This window comes from Struthio camelus, chromosome 1 (genome assembly GCF_040807025.1).
Source record: "Struthio camelus isolate bStrCam1 chromosome 1, bStrCam1.hap1, whole genome shotgun sequence".
Classification (NCBI taxonomy): domain Eukaryota; kingdom Metazoa; phylum Chordata; class Aves; order Struthioniformes; family Struthionidae; genus Struthio; species Struthio camelus.
The window spans coordinates 40,555,763-40,570,090 of record NC_090942.1 but is presented as its reverse complement, the minus strand read 5'-3'; the positions used below and the strand labels follow the sequence as shown (position 1 = coordinate 40,570,090).

Sequence of the window (14,328 nt, the reverse complement as noted above, 5' to 3'; positions counted from 1 at the left end):
ATTCTTCTTACACAATGTAGGTTAAGTACAAAGCACTCTAAGACAAGGAACTACTTAAAGGTCTTCTAAAATAAGTAACGTTAGAAGAAGCTTAATCAAAGAAAGGTTCAATGAACGAGACAAAATTAAAGCTAGCTCGGTCTTTTTTGCTCCATATCAAAGGTTGACTACTTCTGTAGTTTTCTAACCATTCCATGAAACATGAATGAACTGGAAACAAAAATTCTCAGATGATAACAAGTTTTTTCATCCTGATTTTTGATTTCCATCCTCCAGCAAAGGATGGATTTCATGACCTCCAGCAGACTGCCTTCTAAAGTTGAGGACTGGAGGATTCTTTTTTGCAGGTTATGTCTTGTTAAAGGCTGTTCCTTAGCCAGCCTCCATATCCACCATGGAAGCAGCTTTTCTCTCTGGACTTGCATACATTTGTGAATATAAGTTATTATTTCCAGCGCTCATTTGTGCAGCCTACTGAGTTTGCTAATTGCCTCAAGATAACCTTAATAAGTTTGCTGGCATGACAGGTTGCCTTGGAAGGCTGAAGGAACTATTGAAATGTTATCACTTTCCATTATAATAAGCAATAAGTACTGGTGTAGGACTAAGTCTGGCAGAAGTTTCTATTTCTGAAATAGCATTATCTTTCTCTAGTTTGTATTTGATTGACATTTACAAAACTGCTTGACAAACACTACTTAATCTTCAGTTAAATTCAGCATTATTATCCCCCATATGACTAGTGGGAAAGAAAAGTTACAGGATGTAGCATCTGGCCTGTCTCTAAGGAATGAATCATCACCAGAACTGAGGCACAGCACAGGAATCTCTCCCTTCTGAGCACAGCTGATTCTTCTGAAGAAACTCTCTGATGACCTGTAGTATCACATAGTTACCTACCTCTTGCCAGCAGTTCACTTAAACTGTCCCATCTAAGTTGCAGTTGCATGATAAGTGCCAGCTGATCTAAGGCACACTCTTGCCAAAAAGCACATTCTCACCCTCCTCAGTCCATCTAGGCCTTCCGCTCCCTCAGCCAGAGCCAGTGCTTGTATGGGCTACGTGGTCAGCTTGATCAGGGAGCTGAGCCAGGTGGAAATGAAGAGCCTTGGACTTTGGGGGATTTGTGTGTGTGTGTGTGTTTCGCAGAATCACAGAATCACAGAATGGTTTAGGCTGGAAGAGATCTCTGGAGATCATCTAGTCCAACCTCCCTGCTCAAGCAGGGTCCTCTAGAGCATATTTCCCAGGAGCTTCGTTAGCTTCCAGATGTACCAGTTCCCTGATCCAACTGATCAGATGTGTTGGGTGCTCACACTGGCAGAAGGGAGGCAGCAGGGCTGGCTGCAGGGCTGCCTCTCTCGGGCACAGCTCTGCTTACATTGGTTTAAGCTGGCTGCGAAGTCACACCCTTCTCTCTAGAAAAACAGAGCCTCACAGAGCCTTACGGTTTCATAAATGACAGTCTAGCCATTATACAGCAAGTACAGCTTAATCCAAGAAAATACTTGCCAACTGCTTTCAGTGAGGTCAAGCAAGTTGCATATTTGTTTACTGCATCATTAAACATTCATTTTTAAACAGCTGATCAGAAAATTAATAGATATTTTATATCTGAAAAGCTCTTTCTCTGTTTCTCTCCCAAAAGAAAAAGTTTAGTTCATAACATCACTTTAGAGCAATATGCACTTTTCACTAATAGATTCAGTGTATATTGTTTACTTGGTTGTCTGTGTAAAGGCCCATTATGCATAAATCAGCCAAGAGAAATAGAGTATTTTTATTTATTACCCAACTAAGTTTTCCAAAAATGCCTTAATTTCTTGTTCAGGAAATGGCACCATTGTTTACTTGAAACAGATATGTTGATTAAGTGGCCTGGAGGAATTTTCATTTAAAGAGAGCGACTAGCCATCATTGTCAGTAAGAGTGTTGCATTGTTCTTGACAATGGCAATTATTTTTAAGAAGATATTTTAATCAGAAGAGAATTAGCCAAAAGAATAAAGAGCTAGTCCAAAAACTGACAACTTTTCCAAACGTTAGAAGCTCACATTTGTTCAGTTTTTGGGACAAATTTCAGATTACTCAGAAGTATTGCTTAATATCAACAAGAAATCAGCTATGAAGAATCTTTGTAATTTCCATGGTATGAACTGAAATGCATTTCACATTCAAACCAGGAGAACTGACAAGATGCTATGTCGACCTCGCAAATTCCTCAAATTCAGTTATCCTGGGATCAGATTGGCAGGGTGTTAGCAAGAAGAAAGATCACTCTCAGTCCCTTTCACCATGAAACCCCCCATTGATTCTCTCAGTTGCTTCTCTCCAACAAGTCTCCACAACCCTTCTACCTTCTAGCCCCTTCTCTCCAGCCCCCAGTCCTCCCACTGCAGTCTTCAACACCCTCATGGTCCTTCTTCTCCTGTCCTCCCTTTTTTCCCCTGTACTTCCCTGAAATCCATCAGTCCCCAACCCACTGAAATTCCCACCAAACCTGGCTGGATTGCCCCACTCTTAGCTGTCTGCCCTACAAGCCAGGAATGCATTGTGCCACTAATGCAAAATTAAGTCCTGCCATTCCAGGGGTAAAGATAAAAATAAGTTATCTTACATTTAATTTTGTGCACATTACTGAAGGGACATGTATAAGCCAACTTAAGAGAGAAAAATAAAGGTAAAACCGAAACATTTTTCCATTGTATTACAATATCCAACACACAACACTTAAGACTCTTGAACAAGTTCATATTCCTGTGCTTTCAGTATCTAAATACAAACAAATGCTTCAACCCACTGCGGAGCAGAACTGACCTGTTCTACCATAATACATGGCAATGTGTTGTCATGCAGTAGCTCAAAATCTCTACTGTATGCAGATCTTGCTGTCTGCAAGATTGGATGAGTGAGAAGTTTGTCAGGCAGCTAGCTGCAGTTCCAGATTCTCCAGCCAATTCAGTGCTTGTCTGGACAACTCTAAACTATACCAGCTGCTAATAGTTCCCCTTGGGATCATCTGCTAACTGTAGATTACTAGACTCAGCAGGGCATCCCTTTTTTCTCCTGGGGTAATCCTTGTATTGGGATGGAAGGGAGGAGTCTTAAAAACCACATATGTAAGCCTCAGCTGAGAATTGCCTCCATGGTACAGACAACTAATAAGTTGGTGAATGCGGAACCATTTCTGGCACTTTTGTGTCCTTTCAGGCTGAAAATCTAACTTTCACCATACTTCAAAACAGCCTGTTAGCTTGTCACTGTGGATAGTATACACCAGAATGTCTTAATTGCAGTTTATTCAGGTGATTGGTATCTGGGTTTATGAAGATGTGAAATCTTATCAGATTCATCTGTCTGTGCCATCACTTGTGCCCAACTCACTTCTCTGGTCCTCCTTTAGCTGAGAAAGCCTTTATCTCAGGTCCTCCTTTAGCTGAGAAAGCCTTTATCTCAAGCTTTTCCCACACCAGAAATCTGATTGCCAGGTTCTTAGTGTTGTCTGTAGATGCAGAGAACTTGAAGTTGCAGTCTGTAAACCTAGAACATTATTTCAAATGAGAAAGCTTTAACAGTAAAGATGATCCTTCAAAAATTGAACGCCGACTAGTGATATCTTTGTATTTCTCACCAGAAATATTATGAATCTTCAACTATTATGCAGGTCACTCATGTTTCTTACTAACCTTTGGAGAATGCAGAAGTCCTACATGAAAGATGACAAAAAACAGAGTAAGATTACAAATCTCAAGATCAACTTTGTGAATGGCTCTCCCAAATCACAAAATCTTCCAGAAAATCTTTTTATTGTTGAGACTTAGCTTAAGTGTATATCCGTAAAGTCTTATAACGCTACCTACTGGGTGAAGAATTTCTGGTACCTGTTGCTCATGGTAGGATTTTCTTAACCTGTCACTAGAGGGCAACACAGCTACTCACTTCATTACACTACTTTGGTATACTCCCACGCACCTCTCTGCTGAGGTCCACAAGGGAAGATTTCACATCACCTTTTGCATTTTCTTCACCAAAAAAAAATCAAACAAACCATACTCAAGTGTAAGCTTTTATAGCTATGGATGTTTTAGATAGCTTTAAATGGAACATCCTGAATGATACTGGAAGGAGAACAATTAATGCTGTTTACAGCACTAAGACGTCTGTTTATCCTGCTTCATTATATGGATCATTGTCCATGCAGCTCTGAGAATGATATGGAAAACAGTTTCAATCTTAATATATTAATATCTTAAATGTAGTCCCTGATTCTGAACAAGTGATGTCAATCGGAGATTTACCACTGACTTAATTTTATGTAAGATTTGGTCTTTAGTACTGACTTTAACCCTAAGCTGCATACATCAGAACGTTATTTACCCAGACTGGATAAAACTGACCTTCTGAAAAGTGTTATTCCTTCTGAAAGGAATAACAGATATCTTTGAGTTTTGTATTGTCATGCTACAATGCAAACCAAAAGAAGTTTGTTAGATTCTGTTTCATGTAACTCAAATAATGCCAAACAGGTTGACTTGTCTTAACTTGCAAGTACCTGGCATGGAAGCAATCTACCATTCTGAAGTGTTTTTGTCATTCCTAAATACAGTCATGGTCTCATTTCATCTCTGCACTAAAGATGCACTAAAGGGTGGTGTAATTTTGGAAGGATGTAAGGCTGTGATTGCCTACTTTCAGAGGTGATTTGAGGTATTTCACTGAGAGTAAGTTTTTAGAGCCTCCTGTCATTTTACCATGCTGTCAACATCACCCTCCTCTGGCTTAGAGTCATAGTTCTTTGATTTCTTATGATTATCATGGGCCAGTTTCCAAATATGTCTATGTTGCATTACCAGCTGAATATATTTTCTTCTGTGCTTACTCAGATGGTTTCTCCAGATCATCTTTCAAGGAACCTATAGAAAAAAATACATATATTCAAGTCTCACAAATTCAGACGTGTAGATCACATACTTAACCGCCATGTCCTGCTTCTCTGCATGACTTCTCTCCATGTGGAAATGTGAGTAGCAGAAGCCAACCAATAACATTTTTTATAAAGAAGGTATTAAACATCCATATTTAGATATTACAAGAATTTTCTTTGGTGATAGGTGAGAATGAGTCACATCAATTTGAGAGAGAGAATATGGCAGAGCTGGAGTAGGAGAGACTGTGGGGCTATTCCCTCCACAAGCGTGCCATGATAGAAGGAACATTATTCAGCAGCATCCTAATATTATGGATGCCTGTTCAACTGAGTGGCCTTATGCATGGGATATATATCCTTATATATATTCTTATCATATATAATACATCATATATGATATGGAAGTCCCTCCTATGAACTAAGAATACCTGAGAGGTCTGAATGCAGGTATCTTATCTCCATTTTCAGATGTATATGTTTTTGGTAGACGGGATACCATAGATATTTGCGTTAAAACATAATTGGAAGATTTTCTTAACGCTTTTGGGGAAAAATAGTGTTAACTTTTTGCTTTATGATAAATTTGTATTTAATACAGAGTCTTCTCTTAGGAACGTATAACTTGTTATTTTAGGTTGGCTCATACGTTCATTTGCTTCAATATCCTTTCTCTAACGTTGCGAAACTTCAGAAGATACAGGAAATCCTGCAGCAGTTAATCATGAAAAATGGCATTTTACTTTCTCAGAAGACTCTCCAGAATCTATAGTTCTTTTCCAATACTTAACTATATCTTCACCATATTTTAGAAGAAATGTGTGCGCTATTCTATTTTTTGTTGTTGAGGTCCAGCTTCACTGACTTTCTTCTTAAGTCCTTTTCAATCTAAACTTACAAAAGTCAATAAAAGGTGATGAAAAAGTCTTAGTGGTGTATCGCAAGAATAGGACATCCCCAAGGCAACATGGTTAGCGCAAAGACAAGAAAGGCTTTTAATTCGGTAGATATAATCCAGCCCTTTCAATAAATGAACTAAGCCCGTTAAAATCTCGTCTAGAAACGCTGGGCAGAGATTTTGTTAGACTTGGGCAGCGAAAGCCTCGCAGGAGTCTCTCCAGGCGGTGCCCGTTGGGTGGCCGAGCGCGGGGCGCTGACACCCTGGTGGCACCCCGGGGTCACACAGGGGCTGGGCACGAGTGGTGCTGTGAACGGAGAAAGGCAGCAGGAGCCAGGCAGCTGTCGCGCTTCCTATTAACAAATAAAAAAGAAAAGAAAAAGAGGCTTGACAAGACGACTGGGTTGCTTTTTGAACAACCTTTCCTGTGAACCCGAAGCAATCACCACAAGTCAAAGTGGGGAACTTCTGCTTGTCTTTTCGTTTTGCTCGGCTTTGTTTCAGACACCCCTTCCCCCTCCACCCACCCCATCACCCTCCCGCGGAGAAAAACGCGGCAAAACCAGCACGAAGGCGGCCAAGGCGGCCGCGCTGTCCCGCCGCCGGCCGCACACTGAAGCCCCCTTTCTCCCCCCACTGCACGGAGGGACATGCCGGGGAGGGCAGGGCAGGGGGAAGGCGGCCGATTCCCCCCCCCCACCACCACCACCACGCCGGGGAGGGCACCGCCGCGCTGACAGGCGCCGCGTCGCGCCACGGCGGCTCGCGCAGGTGACAGCCGTTGGCGGCGGCCGGCGCCGCCAGGGCTGGGGGACGAGGGCGGGGCGGCCCCGCTCCGTGTGTCTCTGCCCGCCCGGGGCGGGCCGGGGGGACCTGAGTGGAGGAGGCCGGCGTCAGTCAGCGGCGGGGCGAGGCCGGCCGGCGGGAGGGCGGCGGCGGCGGCCCCCAGCCGGCGCTGCGGCTCCAGTGGTGGAGAGCGGCGGCGGCGGCAGCATGCGGGCGGCTCTCGGGGTAGGAGCGGCCGTTGCGGGCGGGCAGGGGGCAGCGGCACCTGCTGCCGCTGGCGGCGAGCTGAGGCGGGAGGGGCTGCGCGGCGGCGGCGGCTGGGAGGCACCGGTGTAGGGGAGGGGGGGTCGTTCACCCGCTGCTGCTTGTTTCCAGGGCGCCGTGGGCATCCTGTGCCTGGTGTGCGCGGCGGCCGCGCTGGATTTCAGGTACCACGACGCGGAGGAGCTGGCGGCGTTCCTGAGGGAGGTGCACGCCGCCTACCCGTCCCTCACCCACTTGCACAGCGTCGGGCGCTCGGTGGAAGGTAGGCGGCCGGCAGCGAGCGCCGGCTTTCCGTCCGAAACGGGGAGAAAAACGTGGCGAGCCTGGCTCTTGTGCCCAGGCTCGGGGAGCAGCCACGCTGCCCGCTCCGGGCAGAAAACGGCGAGAATAGCCTGTGGTCAGTCGCGGAGCCGGTGCGCGCTTGGCGGGCGGCGCGGGCGTCAGCCGCGAGCCTCGCTGCTGCCGTCGCCTCCGAGCTTCCTCTTCGCCTTGCTTACACCTCAGTGAGAAGCCCTGGGGTCACCCTGCGGTCCTGTTCCTCCGACTGGGACGTGACTTCTCCCAGCAGCTATTGTGGGATTTGGGAAAACTCCTGAGAGGCGTTTCAGAAAGAGGACTGCCTTTAAAAAACGGAGTTTTAAGAAGTTGGATGATACTCAACTTGCTGAGTGCCCGTGCTAGGTGGGGCTGTAATAGTAATGTGTGTTTTCTAACTTGTGGGTATGCTAAAAATACACTCCTTTTTACTTTTTTTTTTTTCCTGGCTCTGTTATTCCAGCGAATCTAGACCGAGTAGAAAAAGGTTTCCAAATTCCGTAGCCGAATCAGGTCTTGTATCTTAAGTGAAGAATGGGACTTCAGTCTCAAACCCTACAGGAAAATATACCTCCATCAGTAATCATCTTTCTGGCACTACGCAGTTATTTCAGTTAGCCTCTCTGTTTGGTACATCCTTGAAATATTTTTTTTTAAAGAGCTTTTTCCTTTTGTTTAAAGAGATTAGAAAGTTTAATATTTATTAGCACTTGGATACTTTAGAAGACATATGTCTATTTTTTTTCTTCAAAACTAGTAAGTAGATTTCAGTTCAGAAGAGCATTGGATTGCTTTGATATGAGGTATAAAACTGGATTGAAAAGTTTACTTCATTTGTTAGAAACGTCACCTGTTCCTCTAATCCCATTTCATCTAATTTCACAAGAGTGAGGACAGTTGTATCATCTATAATGAAATCTATGCTTGTATTGTAAAAAAATCTAGGTGGAGAGTATCATGAAGAATGCTAGTAGTTTCTTGTCGTTGCTTTCTCCTTGTATTATTGTGTGTGTGTTCTTTTTTGATTTAATAGAGCTATAATTGTTTGGGACATACTTTTAGTTGAAAAGAGTCTGTTCTGTTTCACTTAGGTATCGGACAGCTGTCATCTTGCTATGCATGTGTGCTCTTGTACGTGTCTGCACTCACTTTAAAGAAAGTCTCGCTATGTGAAGACTCGAGCTAGACAAGGGATCTTCAATTTTTTTAAGTTGCATTATTTCTGGTTTCATCAAAGGCAGAATCATATTGGGTTATGTTATTCATGCACATAAGAGAAGGCTATTCCTTTTAAGAATGATTCCCTTCAATACAAACTACCAATTATCCATGTTTTAATATTCCTGCCTTGAAGGGACTTAGCTGACTTCTTTTTTGGTTAGGGCTGAATTTTTTTTCTTCTCTGGCATAAACTTTGCTAGCTTATTTTTGTGAATCTTAAGGCAAAAAATTTCATCCAATCTGAGAGGCTGAAATTTTGATTTGTACCTATCTAGGCATTTGAAAGTGGATAACAGTGTTGAGCATGTTAGAGTTTCATTAACTTGAAAACAAAAACTGAAAATGCACCATCTCTTGATTGTGAGTGAGCAGTGCCTTGATTCAGACTTTGGTTTACTGCCTTCTGTGCTTAACTGTGTGAGAAAGTGTACTTATTTATGATGAGCAACAGAAATGAGTTTAAATGAGCTTAAAAACTGAGATCATACAGTGTAGTAAGCTTTTGAGCCATTGACATTCCTGATATGGTAATCATTGATAATAAAACTGTATGAATTTGAGTGGTGCTTTCCACAGATTAGTTATGGAGGACTTATTTCTATAAAACCACTAAACACAATTGTACTGTTGCTATCAACATTGCTCTTATGTTATTCCTAAATCTAATCTGAGTTTTATCTAAGAATTTAGAATGATATGCTGCCATCTAGATTTGGATTATGAATAACGTGAAATATTGGCTTCTGTATACCTGGAGCTCTGCAAGGGTATAGGGTCCACTCTTATCAGCCTAAATGTGGAGGGCAATAGGGATCTATCTGTCACCACTTCAGGAAATGATTGTGTGTGTGTGAAATATATGTATTTGTTTTTAAGCATGGACCTCTAAATGCTGCCACTGTACAGGTCAGAAGCTTCACATGCTCCAGGCAGGTCATACAGTAATTTAGGTCTGGAGGCTATCTGGTTCAAGCTCCTGTTCAAAGCAGGGCTAACTGCAGAGTTAGATTTTGTTGCTCAGGGCCTTTTCCACTCAAGTTTTGAATATCTGCAAGATGGAGATTACACAGCATCTCTGTTTACCTGATCCAGTGCTCAACTGTACTTTCACTGGGGAAATGTCTTCCTTATATCCAATCAGAATTTCCCTTGGTGCAAGCTGTGACCTGTCTCTTCACTGTGCACCTCTAAGAAGAGTCCAGATCCATCCTCTCTATAATCTCCCTTTTGATAATGGAAGGTTGCAGTTGAATCATCCTCTGGTCTGAATAAGCCCACATCCCTCAGCCTCTCCTCAAATGTCCTATGTTTCAACCTTCTTTTCATCTCAGTGGCCCTCTGCGGGACTTTTTCCAGTGTATCAATGTTTCTCTTGCTCTGAAGAGCCCAAAACTGGACACAGTTCTCCAGATGTAGCTTCGCTAGTGATGGGCAGAGGGGAATAATCACTTCTCTCAAGCTGCTTGCTTATGTTCTTGCTGATACCGCTCAGCATATAGGTTGCCTTCTCTGCTGCAAGAGTGCATTGCTGACTTGCATGCAGTTTGTCTGTTTGAACCCTCAGCAGAGCTGCAAACTCAGTCCTCAGCCTGCAGAAGCGTGAGGTAATTTTCTTGGGCTGATAATCCCAATGTGGGGTCATTCTGTCCCAGGTACGGAACTTCCCATTTGCCGGTGTCAGACTTCACGAGGTTTCTGCTGGGCAATTCCTTCAGCTTGCCAAGGATCCTCTGAATGGCAGCCTTGTCCCTCATGAAAGCGTTAAGCAGTATCAGCCCCAGTATTTGACCCTTGAGGAATGTTGCGAATAATCTGCTGTGAGTTGGCTTTTGAGTCATTGACCGCCAACTGCTCGGTCCAACAGTCCAGCCAGTTTCTCACCTTGCTGCCAATCCAATTCATATGTTACCAATTTGTTAACAAAGGTGCTGTGGGAAACAGGCTGAAAGCCTTGCTGAAGTCAAGGTTGAAGACGTTCGCTACTCCTTTCAGCCGCTAAGGCAGTCATTTTTGCATAAAAGGTAATCTGTCAAGTGTGATTGGCCATTCATAAGTCTGAGGTGAGATTTACAGAGTCTGTTTGTTTGACATATGCATGCTATAGCAGCAGCGTACACAATGGAACCAGTACCAAGAGTCTCACTGGAAAACAAATGAAAAGATGCCCGATCTGTTATATCATGATTTACATCCCTATATGGAAGTTCAGAATTCCTCTGTCAGATTACTGCGAAGAGTGAGTGACTGGCAACTGCCTATTCAGGCTCCAGATCTGTATATTTGTAAGCTGTTATTTGTGCGCTTCACCTGCCAAGTTCTCATCATGAAACAGGGCAGAAAGGATTCTATGAAAGATGTAGCCTGCTGGATGACAAAGCTAAGTGTTATCTGTTTGGTCTAATTTAGCAAGTAAGTGCAAACCTCTCAAGAGTGGGTGATGCATATATGTTTGTGACAGACCATGCTACCTGATGTGGTCTATAAACAGGTGGGCAGTCCAGCAATTTTTCTAATGTTAAGAGAATAGCAGTGCTTCAGTTGCTTCTGACTGGGTATGCAAACAGGACGACGGAACAACTTGAGTAGTGGCATCAAAGGTAGTAAATAAATCCTCAGTAACTGGCAGGGATATTTGGCTCACACAGGCTGATCATCAGACACTGTGTTCTGGGCTGTCTCTGTGCATTACTAATGCTGGACTTCTCTCCACAAGTTGGAAAAAAAAAATCTCCTGAAACTTGGTGTTGGCAGCACTGACTCTGTCCACAGGTTAGTTGATAACCTTGGGAAAGAAACAAGGCTAGCAGCAGGTGGTTCTCATAAATACTTTTTTGTGTGAAGAATATATATTACGTGATTAAATTCTTTTAAGAAAACAAAAAAACAAAAACACACAAAACAAAAACACACACACACACACACACACACAAAAGGTTCCTCCCTTCCCAGAGAGACCCATCCGTACAGTTATGACAGGCATAGGCAAAAGAAACCTTCCTTAACTCTAAAGGTTATTTAAGGTCAGAATGCTGAGACCTATGTGGTAGCCCAGAAAATACCTTGTTGCTTTTATATTGTTTCATATATGTTGTTGCATAAGCTAGTAAAAGAACTTTGACTGGAGCTGCTGCGTTCTCAAATCTGTGCAGTACCCAGTGCTGTAGATGTATTGCAACGTACAAAGGAAGGAAGAAAACACAAATGGTGTTTTGCTGTGCTTAGCCTGTCACTCTTTCTTTTTTCTATGGCCTAAACTCTTAGGGTGAGAATTCAATTGTATCTTGTTGTTGTGCAAAAGCATGGCCTGGCAAAGTAAGGACCTAATCTTTGACTAGAGCTTTTGAGTGTTATTATAGTATCAATACCAGAGTGTTTTAAATTAGTATCTCTACTAACAGTATCTGTAGTAACAGCCACGTTCACTTTCATAAATACATCAAAAAACACATTTTCTGCATTCAAACCAAATCTGTAGCTGAATCTGACTTTGCTCTCGTCCCAGAGGAAGGTCCTCTGTCTGCATACCAGTAACACTGATTGCTGCACTAAACAGAGGGCTTGTGGAGAGATTAAATGTCAGCTCCAAGTGCCCTGTATCCTTCTGTGCAATATAAGTGTATAACTATGCTGAGGAAAGGCAGGCTAAGTGACTTTTACAACAGAATACCCTCTTCACTTCAGAATAGTTGCCCTGAAAGAGGTAAAAACATAAACTGGCTCCTCAGGAAGTGAATGTTGCCGTGTACGTTATCAGAAATAAAATATTTCAGTAAGTGTGTGAGCTGAGGTTTTCATTGTCAAAGATGCCATGCTGTTAAACTTCAAAATAAATAACAGTAGCTACAGACCTCATGACCTTATTAGGAGGGCAAAGGAAAGCAACCCTGAAACAGCTGGGTAGCTTTTATAGTAGATCCACACTGTTTAAAAACTCTTACTGCATAAAGATACACTGTGGATCAAGTATAAAGTGATAACATGCTAATTATAGCTTGTTTTAGATCTGTCTTTTCTGGGGGCCAGCCTGCGTTTCTAGAATTCCAGTCCAACTGGAACAATTGTAAGCATCTTCCTTAAGCCCGTTCCCACTCACTGAGCAAAGAAAGTTATGTATGGTTAAAGTCCCTCCGTATTTACCTGGTGGAGAGCTTCAGAGATGACTTAATAGGTTAATGTTTCTTTGGTAGAGTTCATCATTGGGGAAGCAAAAGACAAAATGGAACAAAACTGATCAAATTTTGTTGTAGCTTCGTCAAAAGTCTTCAGAAATAGTTTCCTGCAATGGAGCTGTTCTAAAAGCTTTTGCAGACGAGAACTATGTGGTTTAATCGTTCTGTTCTGCTGTTTCCTGTTAGTTGTTCTTTGTAATTTGCCCATTAACTGGCACATTCCATCCATTAATCTTAAGCGCTTTAACTTTGACTAGTCCTCCAAGTATCTTACTGAGTATTCTGCTACCCCTGCTCTATAAAGAGGGGGATTGAAACATGCAGTTATTATAATAATACTTTTAAGTTCATGCAGGGTCTCCACATGTCTGGGTGTATAGATGATACTACGTACTACAGGGAAGGTGTAATCTGCAGTTCTCCCAGAAGACTGGTTTTCTCAGTGGCCCGGACTGGAGGTGCCTGTTAGAGCACATTGTATCTCCTTCCCTGCCCACATTCATGGATTTCCTCCTCAGAAATATGAAGGGAATGGCGCATGCCCAGGTCTTCGTATCTGATAAGCAGCCATGACTCGGCCAAAGGGTGCACCAGGGATCCGGACTCTGTAGTGTGCTGGGAAGTGCATCTGCCTCACCATATAGGTAATAGAGAATCCAGGTGTTTAACCTGGCCCTGACATCATTTGGCACAAATGTCAGCACAAGTTGTGCGCAAAATACGCTAGGAATTATAAATCTGACTGTTCTGATACAGCATGATCACTAAATGGGCTACTTCTAGGCATTTAGGGCAGGCTATTGAATGGAGGAGTGCTGATTTCAGGTTCATTTCACTCCAGTGAAAGCCTTTATCTAATGCTAAAAGACCAGGGTACAGTATTTCTCTAGTCTATATATAAATAGTCTGTGTATGTGGCTGCCAGACCACGTCTACCTAGGAAAAATAGAAACTTGTTTTCAGCCATTGCTTGTGATACAGTAAAGGAGGAGGCTGGGTTACTACCATGGACAGTAAAATGCAGTGAAAATTTCATTGAATTTGCACTAGAAACACTTTAGATTCTGGATGCTTTTACTGTGTCTATACTGCTGAAGAAAATTTTGAAATTTTGCAGCTGAAGAAAATCAAGCTAAAATTTATATCAATAAAATGTTTGTACAGTAATGAAATAATTCTTGTCAAGTTAGTTTCTGGGGTCCTAGCGCCGTACAAAAATAGAATGAGAGGGTTATATCTAGTCCAATATACTCTGAGGTAAGTTTCTCCTTGTCACCCGTTACTAAATGTTTCTGCAAACTAAACAAGAGTACAAGTGTATCTAAAGGGAAGAAAAAGATAAAGGTGATAAAGGCGACTCTGTCTTCAAGACAAAAAGAGAAACCCTATAGAGGGAAATCTATGGGGAGTACGATGTCTGTAAAGAGAATATTGTAATTCCTTTTTTTTCCTTAGAGTTGTAGTGTAAGGTATGCTTGTGCCCAAGAGAGAATTACCTTCATTTTGTTTCATCTGAGTGCTGCAGATGGCTTTCCTTCTCTGTCTCCAGTCTTTGATAACGTCTCTGCTTTGTGTATCTCTTCTTTTCTCCCCAACCCGCATGTTTCCTTAGTACTGTGAAACACAAGCTCATGAGGCAAGCCCAGCGCATGTAGATAATAAAAGCACTGAGATTTGCAGTGTTCATTTTTAGAAATTAGCATGAATGAGACGTTTCCCGCTCTAAGGGCCCCGTTTAAAGCACACTAAGCC

At 42.6% G+C, this 14,328-nt stretch overlaps 1 protein-coding gene across 2 annotated transcripts in view; it reads left to right on the top strand.

Annotated features, from left to right (window-relative positions):
* Positions 1-6,695: 6,695 nt before the first annotated feature.
* The window catches only part of CPM (carboxypeptidase M), a 39,804-nt gene continuing 32,171 nt past the window's right edge, over positions 6,696-14,328 (top strand). Inside the window, exons 1-3 of one of the 2 annotated variants that reach the window (XM_068935277.1) lie at positions 6,809-6,832; positions 6,983-7,133; positions 7,376-7,552. Coding sequence is in view for 1 of the 2 variants with exons in the window: in XM_068935267.1 (XP_068791368.1) it covers positions 6,815-6,832; positions 6,983-7,133 (169 nt within the window). In the remaining variant the exon portion in view is untranslated. Of the gene's footprint in view, positions 6,833-6,982; positions 7,134-7,375; positions 7,553-14,328 lie in introns of both variants that reach the window. The other variant, XM_068935267.1, reaches the window with a different exon arrangement.